This window comes from Clupea harengus, chromosome 25 (assembly GCF_900700415.2).
Source record: "Clupea harengus chromosome 25, Ch_v2.0.2, whole genome shotgun sequence".
In the NCBI taxonomy this organism is placed as follows: Eukaryota; Metazoa; Chordata; class Actinopteri; order Clupeiformes; family Clupeidae; genus Clupea; species Clupea harengus.
In genome coordinates, this window is record NC_045176.1 from 9,057,931 (window position 1) to 9,075,015 (window position 17,085).

The following is a 17,085-nucleotide window of genomic DNA, read 5'->3' on the forward strand; positions in this document are numbered from 1 at the left end:
AACTTTACATTTCGATGGGTTGGTGGTTACAAACAATGAGGATGCGCATGCAGCTTCAAGGCAGAACAATGCCTACCATTTCACCTTTACTGTATATGTTCCATCCAACCCCCCTTTCTGAAAAAAGTTCCATTGATCTGATTTGTTGCTATCTGTTGCTATGAAAACCATTTTAGCCAAGCTAACTAACATTGTTTTTAGCTAACTGACATTACCATTCAATCACAAACAAAACATGAATAGAAATAACTTGCTAACAGGGTCCTCACGTTTAATCAAAAGCTTGTAGTGAGATGCATGACCCCCCGAGACAAGCTTTCATGTTAATAATACTGTTGGTCACCCTGATTGTGCATGTTGTGTAGTTAAATGGGATGAGAGAGTCTGACCATGATAAAGTATTGTCAAGCTGCTGTACCATCTACTGTGTGTGAACTTTTTTCAGAAAGGGGGGGTGGATGGAACATATACAGTAAAGGTGAAATGGTAGGCATTGTTCTGCCTTGAAGCTGCATGCGCATCCTCATTGTTTGTAACCACCAACCCATCTAAATGTAAAGATAATATCCAAGCTAGCAATTTTGCCAAATTTGACTGCAACTTTTTAGCATTGTAGGGCAAAGGTACACTTGCAAACAGCTGGACATTAGCTCTACCTTGGTCTAGTTCACTGCATGCCTCTTGTCAGTTGTGTATGACTGAGACTAGAGAGATGTCAATTCAGGGAGAGTTCCTATAACCATGGATTTTTAATCAGTTTTGGGGAATTTTGAAATATTTATGCCTTGGCGTGACCTGCACTGGGAAAGAGGGAAACAGCATGGATGGGGAAAGTGTGTGGGCAGAGCAAGCAGTAGTAGTACATAACCTACAAACGTCCTTTAGTGAAGTGTATCCTCACTTTCATACAGTTATTGTTGTAATCAAAGCTTTTAAAGAATGGATCTCTGCATTAAGGGCCTGACCAGAGCACAGGTGGCCTGACAGAACACGCTTCAAAGTTGTCACTTTCAAAAGGGTGGCATTTTAACCCTGTCAGTCCAAAATGTCTAAAACTTGGTACCCATGACTTATTGCTCATGGAAAACAAAAAAGTCTCAAGAAACCAAAATGTCACCAGCATGGATATTTCTCGACAGTGACAATTTGTGAATAATTTAAAAAAATGACTTCAAATCAGCCATTGATCCAATTATCTGTCCAATGTTGTGTACATGTATGAAATACATGTCAGTGTCATGTCAATTTTGTAATGATTGGAATGTTGAGGAGGAACCCGCCATTGCTGCCTGCAGCTATATTTATACTTATATCTGTGTCATGTTTGTTTAGTGAGGACGCACGTTCCCGCGGCAGCCTGTGTCTCCGAGTAACGTGGGTATTTTATTTAAATCTCCCTATTGGCATTATTTTACCTCCGTTAGGTTTTTAATTATGATTTGTGTTCTGCAGACACAACCCGGCCTGGTGGAGGGCTGGAGTCACCACACGAGCTGATGTCTTGTCTTGTCGTTGTTTTGGTTTATACGAGTTGTTTTGCGGTCTGTGTGTTATTTAAGTACCTGGTCATAGTCGTGCACAGCACGCGTTTATTCCTGTGTTCTGTTTATATCGTTTGCCTGTGTATAGTTCTTTTGGTACTTCAGGTATCCTGTGAGAGGGGAATCTAACTTGCCTGTAGTTTCCCTGCTATGTGTGTTTGCCCTACAGCTGGGGTCGACTGGTGCTTTCATATTTTCTTTATCCCCTTTTGTTTGTATGAGCAGGCATTGTGCTATCCTGGAGGGGGGCTAGTCACCTGGTGGTGGAGTCCCGTCAGTGCATATTCACGTGTGATCATTGGTTGCTGTGTGGTTGCTGTGTCACTCTGGTCACTTTTCGTGTGCTGTGCCGTGTTTACCTTCACAAGGGTGGTGTGAGTCCTGAAGCACACTTCCCAGTTAGCCTGCCGCCCCTCTAAGGTAAGTCTCTGCCTGCTATAGTTTGTTTCCATTTAATTCCCTTCCCTAGCGTGTTTGTCAGCCCTGAACCTCAGGGTGCTGATTGTTTAAGCCCTTTTATTCATTATTAAATAAATGCCTTTTCTACTTTGACTAACCTCTCAGTCTGTCTAGGTCCATCTCTCCCTCTATAAGCATACACCTCATAATTACATATCTTTATAATAAATAACATATTGTGGAATTCACGACTCTTGTGTGGTGTGTTTCGAACCTGTTAAGGGCTGATGTGCCTATTAGGACATTTAGTTTAAATATTCTCTGGGTGCAATTCCCAGGGTGGTGTAGTTGGCTACTTAAACAGGGCTGTGGGGTTCCCCCTTATAGCTCCTGTTACAATGCAAACATATACCATAGGACCTTCAACACCACCGCCTCATAACAACACAGCCTTACCCATATTTTCAGTGAAATTGGCCGTTGATGTGTTTTCAGTAGGATAATTGGCCTTAATGTTTGATGCGCATGGTTTTACACACCAGATTGTGTTGGAATGGCTCATTTCAGTGATGAGGCCGATCAACAGGATAGATCATCATAACCACCGTCATCATCATTAACAGTAAAATTAGTTTATTTTTTCTCTGAGCATTATCACAGAATGTGAGGGTGAATGGGTGGGCAGTGGGGCACAGGGAGACTGAACTGAGGGGCGTAACTTTGACTGAGGGTTGGGCAAAGAGTGCCGTGGCTCATGGATCAACCGAGCGACGCTTCCTTGCACTGATGAAAAGATCATATAAGAGTGGTGAAATACAATGATGCATAATCCAGTGTTGAAGCAGTCTTAGGGACCAACCCATATCCGAGTGATTTTATGAAGTTAAAATAAATATGTTGCTTGTTGAAAAGGGATACTGATTGTCCATAGCAAGGTATTTAATTTGATATGTTATCTGTTGTTATTTACAGATTCTCTGTCCGACATAATATTCACAGAAGCAGTGCATGTCGTTTGCAAAAATGAAGTCAGGGCGGTCCAAGACAGGTCATATAACTGGGGGATCTTGTACAAAACAGGGCGACATTAGTCTTTGCAGAGGAATAAACTGATTAACTTACAGACTTTCCTGCATCTTTGAATCATTTGAGTCATTTGTTCGCATCATCGCCATTTTTTTAAATAAAGCTTTCAGAAACGATATGAAATGAGGGTTGTTGCTGAATTGAAATACATGTTGTATGTGATCCAATAACATTAATCAAAAAAGTATAACTTAGTATAAACTATGAAGACATTGCTTATTATCAAAGTACCATGATATGGCCACTCCTGAATGTTAAAAAAGCATAATGTGCAGAAAAATGTTACTAATGATTGTTAGTAATCACTGGGTGAATGACCTAATTTTGCTTTGATTTCCTGAGTGGGATTTGAGATGAATAATTAAAATGAGATTTGTAATTGTGTATAATTAAATCTGCTGATTGTACAACCAACTGTTCAGAATTATGGGGGATCTGGAGTGTGAAAATGGAGCTTTGTCCGGCATTCACAAAATGCAACCATAACAGCATGTAGAGGATCATTTTGAGCCTCATAAAAAAATGACATGGGAATTATCACACAAAATACTTCGGATAGGTCCTGAGCAACACCATGTACAGTGATATTTGCACTTTAATACTTGCTGGTCTGTACATGTGCAAGATTAATGGATATGTCACTTACTGTAGATACAGGGCCAGACAGTTCTACAGTAAAGTTTTCTTTTTTTTTTTTATTTCAAAATATTGGTTGGAGATATAGAAGGGGGCGCAAAAAACTCTGCCCAGCAAAAAACGCCTTTGTCGCCTATAGGAAGCTCTGCCCCTGTGTAATATGATTATCGATGTGTTAGGTGTCATGTAGAATGTTGTAATATGATTATCGATGTGTTAGGTGAGGTTATGTGGCATGTTGCATGTTGTTATATGATTAATGATGTGTTAGGTGAGGTTATGTGTCATGTTGCATGTTGTAAGTAAGATACAACACAAAGCCTGTTACTACTACAAGTCTGATGAGGTAAATTCCATGACTTAAGAAACGGCTCACTATTTGGAGAGTGAAGACAAACCCCTTCAGGTAAAGCACAAGTAAGGCATTCTTATCTGCAATGTCACATTGTAATTAGTCAGATCAGAAGAGCTTGATCAGATTTTAATTGAATTGGCTGAGGTGAAGATTAAGCGCAAAGGTGCAAATATTATTGCAATAATTACATTTGCTAATTAAATGTCAGCCTTTTGAATACCAATGAAGATAAGATCCACGGAGATTCCCTCCTCAATGTCTCTGCTGTGTTTTTGAGAAGAGGAGAGACGACTTATAGCATTCATGAAAATAGCTCCATCAATCATGTCCACGTGAGAACTGGACATATTAATATAAGTGAGAGCTAAACTGCACTTCATAGACTGAACCTATAGAATCACCATGACTTGCTAACGTGTGAAAACATTAAGAAGTTGAAATCTGAGGTCCACACTTCCCCCATATATTTATAAAATATGGTCAGAAATGTTGTACTTTGATCATTACAAAGAACTTGCGATTGATTGTAAAAAATGTATGAGGTCTACTCATTAAACGCAGTAAATGCTGAAAACCCCTTATGCAACAGTCTATCCACCCCCGCCCCATCTTCTTCATCCTAATAATTCCTATAGGGGTATAAAAGCAATCTTAGGGTTCTTTTATTTATGTGTCTCTGGCTTCATGGGAGTTGATCATGCCTGGATTGCAACACAGACTTTTCACAGTTAATTTATGAGTCCTGGGAAAGTAATAAAAGCTGCCCACTCAAGCATTTGAATCCAATTACATTCCATAGAATGCCTATGTTATCAAATTAGAACTCTCTCTATGTGCTGGAGAATTAGAAGAAGCTATTTTTCTTGGTTTTGGCAAAGGCGATATAAATAGAGTTTAGCACCACTTCGCAGAGAAAATGGGAAAAGGGCAAAAAATGCAAAACAGAAAACTACAGATACGCAGAGAGAAATGGTGGGTTATAGTTTAAATGCTGTATTAGATCAGAACTTTTACTTTTTAGACTGCCTGTCCTCCTCTCTCCACCGTATGAATGAAGCAAAGCCATTAAGCTACACTCATTGTGTCTGACTTAGCAAGATGACATTTGATCTGAGGGTTTTTAATGAGTTGGAGGATTAAATTGTTAGTACATGGTTAAGTTGTGTAATATGCACCACAGAACGCATACTAGAGACATGAACTTTATTAAGCAATATAAAATATACATCAGGGAAAATAGCTTCCTCTCTCAGTCTTTTTTTTCATTCATTTTGTGCTTTTTAATCCAAAAAACTTCTTGTTTTCTTTCCACTTGTAGAACCCAGTGAAAAAGAACAGTTGATGGTACATCAAAAGCGAACAAATTTGCACAGTTTAAAAAAAAAAGAGTCTCCACTGTATCCTCTCATTAGGAAATTAGTCAGACTGCAAGAAGAAGATGTATTTTCCTTCCTCCATATCAAACGCAGTTCCAGGTCAGGGGCTGTGCTCACTCCCCGGCTCCCTGAAAAGTCTGGGCAGCGTGTGAACCTCAGGGCCCCAGTCCTCCAGGTCGCCTGGATCCAACTCCGACGGAGCTCCGGGGAGGTCCAGCGAGCTGATGGAGCCGGTGGGGGAGCCGCGGCCCTCGTAAGAGAACGTCTGGAGGGAGTCGTACGGCGGTCCCCTCATGTCCCGGTCGGCCACCACCACCCTCTCCGTGATGACCCTGTGGATGTCCTCGTCGTCCAGCATCAGAGACGAGCAGCTGGCCCCAGCGGCAGCGGCCGCCTCCCAGGCCTGGGACAGGGCGTCCCGCCGGAGACGCAGCTCCTCCGCGGCGGCCGGGTTCCTCAGCGCCACGATGTCGAAGGCCTCGGTGTCCGCCTCACCTCCCCCCTCGTCGTCGTACGTCACCACATTCTCCCGCACGTCCTCCTCCGAGATGATGAGAGGCTCCTTCTTGCTCTTCTTGCTCCGCAGGGTGACAAACAGCACCACGATAGCTGCGGAAAAGGAACAGAGGTCTTTATTGCGTCGCCTGTTGTGAGTGAAACTCTGAGAGAGACCATGGGACGGAGGACACAGTTTTGTAGAGCAATGATGAAAGCGATGATGAAAGCAAAGCAGTCTGAACAAATGTTCCCCAGAGGTCACTCCGAGACCGCATTCAAGGTCTGAACAAATGTTTTACAAAGGAAGAACAGATCAAAAAGTCACCTTGGTCTATGAACTTCAAATTCACTCTCCCTCCCTCTCCCTATCTCCCTCCCTCTATCCCTCCATCTCCCTCTCTCTCCCTCTCTCTCTCCTTCTCCAACTCTCTCTCTCCTTCTCCAACTCTCTCTCTCCCCCTCCCCGCCCCTTCTCCCTCCCTCTTGCTCTTACCCAGCAGAATGACGATGCAGAGGAGGATAGCGATGAGGGCCCCGGTGCTGAGCCCCGCTGAGGATAGGAAGGCCTGTGCCTGGCAGGCCCTCAGCCGGCCGCCCCTCTGGCAGGGACACACCCGCAGGGTGAGGGTGCTGATGCTGCTGAGCGCCGGCTCGCCTCCGTCCCTCACCTCCACAGCCAGCTGGTACAGCTCCTGTTCCGTCTGGCTGAAGCCTCGCCTCTGCGACACAATGCTGGCACTGTTGTCTGAGGTAAAAAGGAAAAAAGAGGTTGTTATGGTTGCGGTTGTTGTTGTTGTTGTTGATGATGATGTTGTATATGCTGTGCCATAGATTGCTCAAACCCAGAGTTCTGGAGGACCCTGAGGGAGTGAGTGTTAAGGCAGATGGGATGACTGGGCTGTCTGCTGATTTCGTCTTTAGGGGGCTAGATATGCTCTGAAAAAAAAAGAAGACTAGATACCGGAAAGACTGTATGTCATTATAAATCGCAGCACCGCCTTTCACAGGTGAAAATGAAACTTTATTCAGTTTTAACTGAAAAAAAATCCGGAACTTTTTTTTCCCTGTGATTCCTTTACCACTCTGGGGCTATTTCTCTTTGAGTGATGAATGGAGGGAGCCGGTGGAGCTGTGAGAGATCGTGTGTGGTGCCAGAAACTTCACGCCTTATTAAATCCACTCTGGCGCCCAGGCTCTTTTGTCGGTCCGGGGAGGCTTGTGTGTGTGGCGAGCGTTCAACCCCGCATCTCCAGAGCCCAGGATCAGTATGTGCAATCACGGCGCGCCTCTTGAAAATGCAGATTCATGTTCCCAATGGAGTGCCGCCGAGCCTCCCGACAGCCCAATGCCCATGGCAGAGGAGGAGGAGGAGGAGGAGGAGGAGGAGGACCGCCAGTCTCCAGGCAAGATACTGCCTACTTGTGAATGTCAACACTGCTATGTGCAAACAGGACTCCCTGGGGAGGGAGGGGGCGACGCCGTCCTCCACAGGCCGTCTCTGATTTACGCCGGATCTGTGCCGGGGAAGGGTCACCATGCTGCTCATTGCCGAGCTGGGAGTTGAAATTCATCACGTCGCCATCGCCCACAGCTTGCTCCCTAGGAGTGCAGCTTGCCTGGCTGGCAGTTGGCAGAGTCGCGGAGGAGACCACAGGCATTACAATTCAAAAAAAAAAGGAAGAGCCCCTCCTGCCTCTTTCCACTGATTGCAAAGGTGATGTCCTCATATGTTGGAGATATGTGTTGAGGCAAAGCAGGCACCAGATGCATAAAAACACAGCAGAAGTGAAAAAGGACACTCTTCCACTCATCTGTTACTTAACTACTGATGGAAACGAACACGTTCCTGTGGTTTAAACACAGCTGATTGTCGAGCACGTACATTTTTGAATGCAGTGGGGTAGCCACGTGATGTGTGCAAGCGGTGTAATTAATTTCTACCAAGAGGCATCCTGTGTGCAAAAAAAATACGGCCTTGGCACTCTTGGTAGCTGTAGCAGTCCAAAAAAACATGAGTGCATCTAAAGTGTGAAGTTAAAAGGGATTTCATGAAGGCGACAGATGAAGCAAATGGGGGGGAAATGTGAGAGACTAAAGCCCATAAGAGGCACTTCTGTCACTAATGTCCGCTGCATAACAGATGGGACATGTGGATGTGCATTTACAGGGCTCTACAGCAGCATCACGACACACACTCCTTGACGAAGATCATGTGGGTAATCTGTGTTTCTCTGTGTGTGTGTACTGTGTAGTGACTCAAGAGAGTATTCTTAGTCACACCAACAGAGTGAGTGGTAGCTCTTTAGACATGGATAAAGTAGTTAAATAAATATATGGTATTCGTTAATGAAGCATTTTAATGAATTAAGAGAGGGCGTTCTTCACATTGAAATTAATGAGTTGAGTACAAAAACAGCCAAAACCCCCAACCAGAAGCTTGCTGGTAGAGTTCAGTGTCAACGAGCAGATGGTTTTTCTTATTTACAGCACCAGGATGCTTCAATGTGTGTGTGTGTGTACTGTGTAGTGACTCAAGAGAGTATTCTTAGTCACACCAACAGAGTGAGTGGTAGCTCTTTAGACATGGATAAAGTAGTTAAATAAATATATGGTATTCGTTAATGAAGTATTTTAATGAATTAAGAGAGGGCGTTCTTCACATTGAAATTAATGAGTTGAGTACAAAAACAGCCAAAACCCCCAACCAGAAGCTTGCTGGTAGAGCTCAGTGTCAACGAGCAGATGGTTTTTCTTATTTACAGCACCAGGATGCTTCAATGATCAAAGATGACAGAGGATCTGCTGGCCTTGTACCAATCAATGGCAGGAAAGACTGCTACAGAGTGCTCTTAAGCCTTGCGAGGGGGGGCCAATAAGTAAACAGAGCTCAGACAGTCCTTCCATGGGGATGCTGCTTGAGTGTGGTATTGCCTTAGGGCGGAGAGCACGCTTGGCTCGAAAGCACACAGTGAACGAGTTCTACACCCCTGATAGAAAACAAGACAAGGCTTGTAGCCTCTAAACATCTCCGTTGCTGATCACACCGATTACCCCCTCCGTTCCCAATAGTACACCGTAGTCTCCACAGTCCAACAGATCCATACAAAAAAAAAGGTTACACTATTTTTTGTATTATTTTGTTTACATTTTTCTTGAGAAGCCGTGAGCTAGTGAGAAATATAAGACTGGTTGCCTGGGAAACAACACCATTGATACACTTCTGTTGCAGCAAAAAAAAAAAGAATAGAAGAGGAAGGAACTTGGGGGCAAGAGACAGCATGTGAGGATTATCCCTGGAACAACAAACAGCACAAACTATGTTTGTATTGGTAAACAGGCTTTAACTACAGAAAGGCTTTGACTACAGCAAGCCTGCTCTCGTGAGACAATAATCTAAGAAATGAGAAGACCAGACTTGAATCCATCATGTGACAATTTTTGAAGGACTAATTGCTTTTTAACGATCCATCACAAACAATTTGTGATCTATATTTGTATATAAACCGTTCGTGAATGGACTCAAAGCCTTATGTACATTTGTGCATTTCAGACTCAGTTTTTACACGTCGTAGGCTGTACCTTCATTGTCCTTCAGGGTGAAATTGGGATTCGCAGGGGGGTCACTGGGCAGAGTGAAGGTAAAGTGTCCATTTGCAAAGTCGTCTCTGTCAGTGGCCTTGATCGTTTGAATCACCTTCATGAGCAGGGGGGGAGAAAAACAAACAGATAAAGGATGAAATACAGAAAGTAGAAACAAAGAGAGAGAATGTGAGAGAAAACAAAAGGGAAGGAGGGTGGAAGGATGTTATGAGACGAGAGGCAGTGACATGCATTCAGATGGTGTCTGAGGATTACTGGTGTAATTGGACTACCTGGGGCTTTCCCTTCCCCTACAGTTTTTGAAGGACATTGGATACAGCCTCTCTGTCTTTCCCTCTCTCTCTCTCTTTCTCTCTCTCTCTCTCTCCCTTACTCTCTTCCTCTCTCTCTCTCTCTCTCTCTCTCTCTCTCTCTCTTTCTCACTCTCTCTCGCTCTCTCTCTCGCTCTCTCTCCCTCTCCTTCTACTGCTGCTGTGTCCAGTTCTGCCTCAGTGAGATGTTGCGGATCAAGGGTGGTGGGTGATGTGCTATGGCTCCTAGCCAATGATATTGTGTCAGCTTGTTAAGATAATTGGCTCCCACTAGAAGATGAGTAGACGGTGAGAACCTCCAAGTGCCACGGCGCTCCAATTATTCTGGTTGCTCACCTGTAAGCTTGAGTGTGTGAAAGTGAAAAAATGCCACTGTTTTAATAAGCTAGAAAACACGCAGGGGCTCTCATACCTGATATCATGCAGCTATTAGCAGCGTTTTTTTTTTTTGGTACCTTAAATATTCAGGGTGAGGTAACGAGAGAGAGCATATCCTCACATCTCTCCTCCTCCTCCTCCTTTTTTATAGTGACTGCAGATCAAATAGAGTGTCTTGTGCATTAAAATGATGTCTGAGCCTACGGGGGAAGCCTGACTTCTTTAGCAGACTGACTCAATAAGGGGTCACGCGGTGACATGCACAGCAACTCCACTGAAGTGTGTGACACTCAGAGGTTTTTTTAAGTGATGGAGTCGCCGTGGAGCCATCAACAGAGAGAGAGTCACGACGGTCTGCATCCCGCGGTTACTGACTGATGAGACCAACGCATGAACTTCAGCATTCAAACTGGCAGAGCCTTAGAGAGAGAGAGATCGTCCACTAGGCCACAGAGATGTTCTTAGCGAAGTGAAACTGTCCTGTGATCATTCTAAACAAATGCAACTGCTATTATGTACAAATTCACTTGACCCCCCCCCCCCCACACACACACACACACACTGCCCCATCCCATGAGATCAAAATGATGCACCAATTCATCATTCGTCCCTTATACCTCCAGTTAATTTTTGCTGCACTGTTGTGAGAGGCCTCTTGACATTTAATCTAAACAGGCATCGTCTGTCACCTCCCTTCAGTGCACAGATTATGTGCCACTGCCTGGTTAGTAATCTTCATTCAAGAGGAAAAATATGAAGAGAAAATGCTATTCCGATGTGAATCTGGGCAGCCGTGCTTTGCTGTGCACAGGCCCAATTTGAATGAGTGATGATTAACATTTCCTGCAAGCCGACTCTGAAGCGCTCAATGCAGCACCTATCTGTCGGCGAAGACACTGGTGCACGCTGAATAATTTATAGGTTCAAGAGGCTGCAACGTCTGCAGAGCCACAGATAAATCCATCCCTGATGGTGTCAGACATTCCATAAAGGCTGTGTGTGTGTGTGTGTGTGTGTGTGTGTGTTTGTGTGTGTGTGTGTGTGCATGTGCGTGCGTGCGTGTGTGCCTATGTGTGTGTGTGTTTGTGCGTGTGTATGTGTGTGTGTGTGTATGTATGTGAGACAGAAAGAGAGACTAGGTGGTAAAAGGCAGTGGAGCTTTTTAGAGGTGTCCTAGAGTCGCAGAGGTGAAAGTGAAGACTAAATGGTGATAATTACGAGAGCTGGGGATGTTGGGGAAGAAGGAGCTAGGAGAGGATGAAACAGAAGGGAGGAAAGGACCAGAGGGAAATAAACCACAGACTTACTTGGCCAACCCTGGAGGTTTCACATACAATGATGTCGTTTTCTGTGTCAATGTATGGCGCATTGTCATTAACATCCAAGACCTGTACTGTGACTGGAACATAACTGACAAGGCTGGGATTATCTAAAAAAAAAAAAGAATAATGAACAAACAGGGAATTATTCATGATGACTAAATTAATTCTTGTAGAATAATAGATCTAGCAATACTTAGAACTTTAAGACATCCAGATGTAATACTACTTAAATGAATGCAAATGAATACATACATTTGAAGACATCATTATCCTGACAGTTTTGAGTCATTAAATAATTGTTTAATTTCATGCTTGTTCGAGGTTTGTAATAATGACTTTGTCTGGGTCTGCGGGAGTCTTTCTTTTGAATGCACTACAGTGAACGTCCCATGTAATGCAATTTAAAGTAGCTCCTTATTCATCAGCCTAAGAAGAACTCATTTAATTTCCCATGCCTTTTTCATGTCTCGTGACCGAATCCTCTGTGGGCTCAGTTTGATACTCTGCTTCTCGAGGTCAGCTAAGTTGCTCTTATACCACGTCAGCATTCAGCGTTTGGCTTGTGTCACATCAGCATTCAGTATGTGACTAACAGCGCTTGTCACTCCAGTATACCAATGTACCAACAAAGCACACAAACGTCTTTTCTCAATTTCATAGAGTATTGTGAGAAGCTGAACATTTCCCTTCTCACTGTTACGAACATTCCGGACTGTTTATGTACTTTACCGCGAAATGCGGGAGTAAGAGACGGTGACTTCATTCATTCTCACACACACACGCACGCAGCCACCATTACACAGCATCTTCCCGCAGGTCACATAATATGTGAACCCTGAACATTGTTGAGAGTGTTGTGGGGTGTTTTGTGGGTTTGTGGTGCTTGTTTGTTACACGGTGTGAGATTGTAATGGTGTCGGGTGTTTACCGCGAATTAGGGTATTGTTTGGTCTGCCGCGATATACAGCACGCATACATATTATTTGCATACACCTGCTGTTGCTCAATTATACTGATATATATACTGGGTACCCACCATCTCATCCATTTACCATTTGCATTGCAATAACATCCATAAACTGGTTCAGATACATATACTCACACTTCCTGGTTCTCACGCTTCCACATACTGGTCCCAACGCGAAAGCGCGCTCGCGCTGGGATAGCACTTTTACATTGTGTCACTAGTGGAGGGAGCGGGGCATTATTTCACAGGGGTGTTTGTCGTGTTCACATTTCATTTAGGTAATAACTATGCATTGTAGGGTGATTTGCTAATGGGTTAAATGGTGTTTGAGTGATTTATATGGAGATATGTTATTTGAATGTATAATTGAATATAATAACATGAATGAATGGTTTTGTTAATAAGATGCACAATGTGCTTTGCTTCCCCATATTCATGGGTTGGCCCTATTAGGCCAATTAGGGGCAATAGCTAGGCCTTCTTAAGAGGCTAGCTCAGTGCCATTCGAGGGGTGGAGGTAGAAGGACAGCTTTCCTGTTGCGAGGAGTTGTCTGTCACGGTAACACTGTTACGCTGCATTTGGATATTGAATCTTTGTTTTTGTCTGAAGTACTTTGTTTTGGTGCTAGTAATACTTTGGCTAAAATCCACAACCTGGAAAGAAAATAAATATGGTTGAATTGAAAACGTAAACCACTGCTCCGGCGACTCTTTTGACCACCATCTCCAAAGTCCACATCCCTAATCGTGGGCTGGCCGCGCCGGTCGCTCACATTTGGTGTCAGAAGTGGGATTGTGTGGCGCCCTAGAGGAAACTGGAGAGAAGAGGTGGAAGAAGAGGTGCGAGGCGTGGACGAGGTAGAACACAGGCTCGTGGCACGTGGCCCAGGATGGACCAACGGCTAGGCCGGAGTGACGAGAAGGAGGGCGATGGCCCTGAGGAAGTGCTACAAGGGGCAGAAGGTGGAACACTGGACACGGTAGAGCGGAGGCATGATGAGAAGCCAGGTGATATAGCCGGGTTATACACCCTGCTGGAGAAGACACTGAAGTCCCAGGAACGGGATGCTAGTAAGCAGGAGCAAAGATGGCGAAGTGTGCAGATCCAGCTAAACCAGCTCCGTGATGACGTTGAGCAAAACCGGCCACCACGTCAAGCATCTCCGCCGCCTCAGCAAGGTCTACAGTCACCACTGCAGCCTCAGCAGGATCTACAGCCACAGCCGCTGCCGCCGCAGCCACAGCCAGATCAGCCGCCACCACTGCAGCATCAGCCCCAACCGCCAGGTAATGCACACCTGAATAGAGATGGCGCAGCTCCAGTGGCATGGTCACGTAAAGCTGTTCCTAGGTATGTGGAAGGTGAGGATATTGAGCAGTACCTCACCACCTTTGAACGACTTGCCAGGGCCTATCGCTGGCCCAGGGAAGATTGGGCGGTGTATATAGTGCCGCACCTCAGTGGCAAAGCCCGCAGTGCTTATGTCGCCATGGACATAAACGACAGTATGGATTATGCCAGAGTGAGGGAGGCGATCCTGGAGAAGTACGAAATCAATGAGGAAGTCTACAGGAGAAGGTTTCGTGAGCCAGATGTCCGGACGGGAGAGTCTCCCAAAGAACTCTACCAGCGTTTGAAAGACTTGTTCCGTAAATGGATTAGACCGGAGCAGAAGACGGTCGAAGAGGTAGCCGAAGACATCATCCTGGAACAATTTTTCCGCACCTTGTCACCTGAAGTCAGGGTGTGGGTGAAAGAGCACAAACCCCGGACTGGCCAGCAGGCCGCAGTACTGGTGGAGAACTTCCTTTCGGCCCGCAGAGGCCCGAAGATCTTCCGTGCTGCGACTGGCTACCAAGCCACGGCCCCTGGTAAGTCAGATGGGTTTGGTGGTGGTCCTAGACCTAGAGAACAGAGTAGAGGGAATGAGAAAGGCCCCTACAGGCCGTATAGGCCGACTACTTTCCACAGGGAACGCCCTGCCAGTCGTGTTGTGTGTAATCACTGTCACAAAGAAGGACATGCAAGACCAGATTGCCCAGCGTGGCAGCCCAAAGCCCAAGGACACTGTTGTCTCCCTGGGTCAGAGGAGCAGAAACAGGGGGTTATGGGTAGGTTGCAGACTGTCCCAGTGCTAGTGGGTGGGAAAGGAACTAGTGCCCTGATTGACACAGGTAGTTCCCAAACTTTAGTCCAGCCCCATCTAGTGGATCGAAATGGGTATGTCACTGGCGGGAGCCTGACAGTCATTTGTGTAAATGGCGATGAGCATGTGTATCCTGTAGCCAAGGTGTACATAGAGGTGCAGAGACAGACTTACCGCCTTACTGTAGGGGTAGTGGAGGGTCTCAGCCACCCAGTAGTCCTTGGACAGGATATACTGATCTTGCCTGAGTTGGTGCAGGCCTATAAGCCTGTTAACGTGGTCATGACTAGGTCACAAGCCAAAGTCCAAGCCGAAGAACCCCAAGAGCTCAGTGAGCTCAGAGCGATGCCATTTTTTGATAGCTTTGAGGTAGCTGAAAAGCTAAAAGCTAAGAAAAGCCTTAGGCAGAGACGGAGAGAGAAGTTAGTGGGGACTCTTAAGAAGCAGCAAGATGGCGAGAGCACTCAGATAGAGGGTGAAGCTTGGGAAGACATGACCCTGGATATAAAGCAGCTACAGAGCCAAGACCCAACTTTGCAGGAGGCCTGTAGTAAAGTTAGCATTAAAGATGGTGTGCCTACTGGCGTGTCAGCATCGCTCAATGGAGAAAGCTTTGTGTTGCATGGAGGTGTGTTGTATCACCAGCCAGAGGGAGATCTAGCAGAGCAGCTAGTGGTACCCAAAGGGCTGAGAGAGAGAGCTCTGTCCTTGGGCCATAGTATCCCATGGTCGGGTCATCTCAGTACGACCAAAACCTTTGAGAGAATTGCGGCTAGGTTTTATTGGCCAGGAATGTACAGAGACATTCAGGGCTACTGCAAGGCTTGCAGTATTTGTCAGATCACTAGCAAGCAGAAAACTAGCCCATTTCCTCTCCAGCCACTTCCCATTATTGAGGTTCCCTTTACAAGGATAGGGATGGACATTGTTGGGCCTCTAGAGAGAACACCGAGAGGGCACCGCTACATTCTAGTAGTTTGCGATTATGCTACCCGCTATCCAGAAGCTTTCCCACTCCGCAAAGTAACTGCCACCACCATAGCACAAGCCATCCTTCAGCTGTTCTCTAGGGTAGGGATACCCCAAGAGATCATCACAGATCAGGGAACAGCCTTTTTGTCCAAGAAGCTCAAGCAGGTCTATAGCTTACTTGGGATTAAGGGGATACGGACCACACCCTATCACCCCCAAACTGATGGCTTGGTTGAACGCTACAACCAAACCCTAAAGAATATGCTACGGAAGTACGTGTCAGCCAATGGAAAAGATTGGGACCGCTGGCTGCCATACTTGCTGTTCGCATATCGTGAGGTGCCCCAGGCATCTACCGGTTTCTCTCCATTTGAACTGTTGTATGGGAGACCAGTGCGAGGCCCCCTGGATCTGCTGAAAGAAGCCTGGGAGGGACCAAAGGCACCGGAGACCCACAGCATTCTTGCCCATGTCCTGCAAATGCGGGAAAAGATGGAGGAGATGACAGAGCTGGTCCGGAGCAAACTGGAGCAAGTGCAACACCGCCAGAAGGTCTGGTACGACAAAAAGGCCAGACAAAGAACTCTTCAGCCGGGGCAGAAAGTTCTCCTGCTCCTCCCTACATCGGAGAACAAGCTACTCGCTCAGTGGCAGGGGCCATACACCATTACCCGGAAGGTGGGGCCTGCCACCTATGAGATCAACATGCCTGGCCGGAAGAAACCAAAGCGGGTCTTCCACATCAACTTGCTTAAAGAGTGGCGGGAGAGAGTTCCCGAGAGCAGTCTACAGCTCATGGTGCAAGCCGTTGGAGAAGAAGAGGATACTCCAGAGCAGTTTTTTCCAACTGCTCAACCACTTGCACCTCTTGACCTAGCACACCTTACTCCACAGCAGCAGAGAGAGCTGGAGGCCATCATTCCTCCAGGTCTGTGTCGAGAGACACCTGGAGTCACCACCCTAGTGGAACACTTCATTCCGCTGAAAGATAGCACACCAGTACGTCAAAGGATGTACCGAATCCCAGAGCGTCTTCTGCCTCTACTTAAGGAGGAGGTGGAGGAGATGCTGTCCCTGGGGGTCATTAAAAGATCCCATAGTGAGTGGAGTAATCCCGTTGTGCTAGTCCCTAAAAAAGATGGCAAAATCCGATTTTGCATAGACTTTCGCAAAGTAAATGCACAATCACACTTTGATGCATACCCAATGCCCAGGCTGGAAGACCTGATTGAACGGCTGGGTAAGGCACGCTACATAACGACCCTGGACCTATGCAAAGGTTATTGGCAGGTGCCGCTTGCTGAGCAGGATCAGCCCTATACTGCCTTTAGAACACCTCAAGGGTTGTTCCATTTCCTTGTTATGCCGTTTGGCCTACAGGGGGCGCCGGCAACCTTTCAGAGACTAATGGACCGTGTTCTTGAGGGCACGGAGTCCTATGCTGGAGCGTACCTTGATGACATTGTTATCTATAGCACCACCTGGGAGGATCATGTG

General features: G+C 45.8%; 1 protein-coding gene across 1 annotated transcript in view; it reads right to left on the reverse strand.

Moving 5' to 3' along the window:
* Nucleotides 1-5,206: 5,206 nt before the first annotated feature.
* LOC105900481 (cadherin-18-like) overlaps nt 5,207-17,085 on the reverse strand; it is a 34,286-nt gene continuing 22,407 nt past the window's right edge. The window contains exons 9-12 of the mRNA XM_012827799.3: nt 11,488-11,609; nt 9,471-9,585; nt 6,385-6,636; nt 5,207-6,002 (exon numbers count right to left, since the gene is read on the reverse strand). Coding sequence (XP_012683253.2) covers nt 5,494-6,002; nt 6,385-6,636; nt 9,471-9,585; nt 11,488-11,609 — 998 coding nt within the window. The 3' untranslated portion in view covers nt 5,207-5,493. The remainder of the gene's footprint in view (nt 6,003-6,384; nt 6,637-9,470; nt 9,586-11,487; nt 11,610-17,085) is intronic.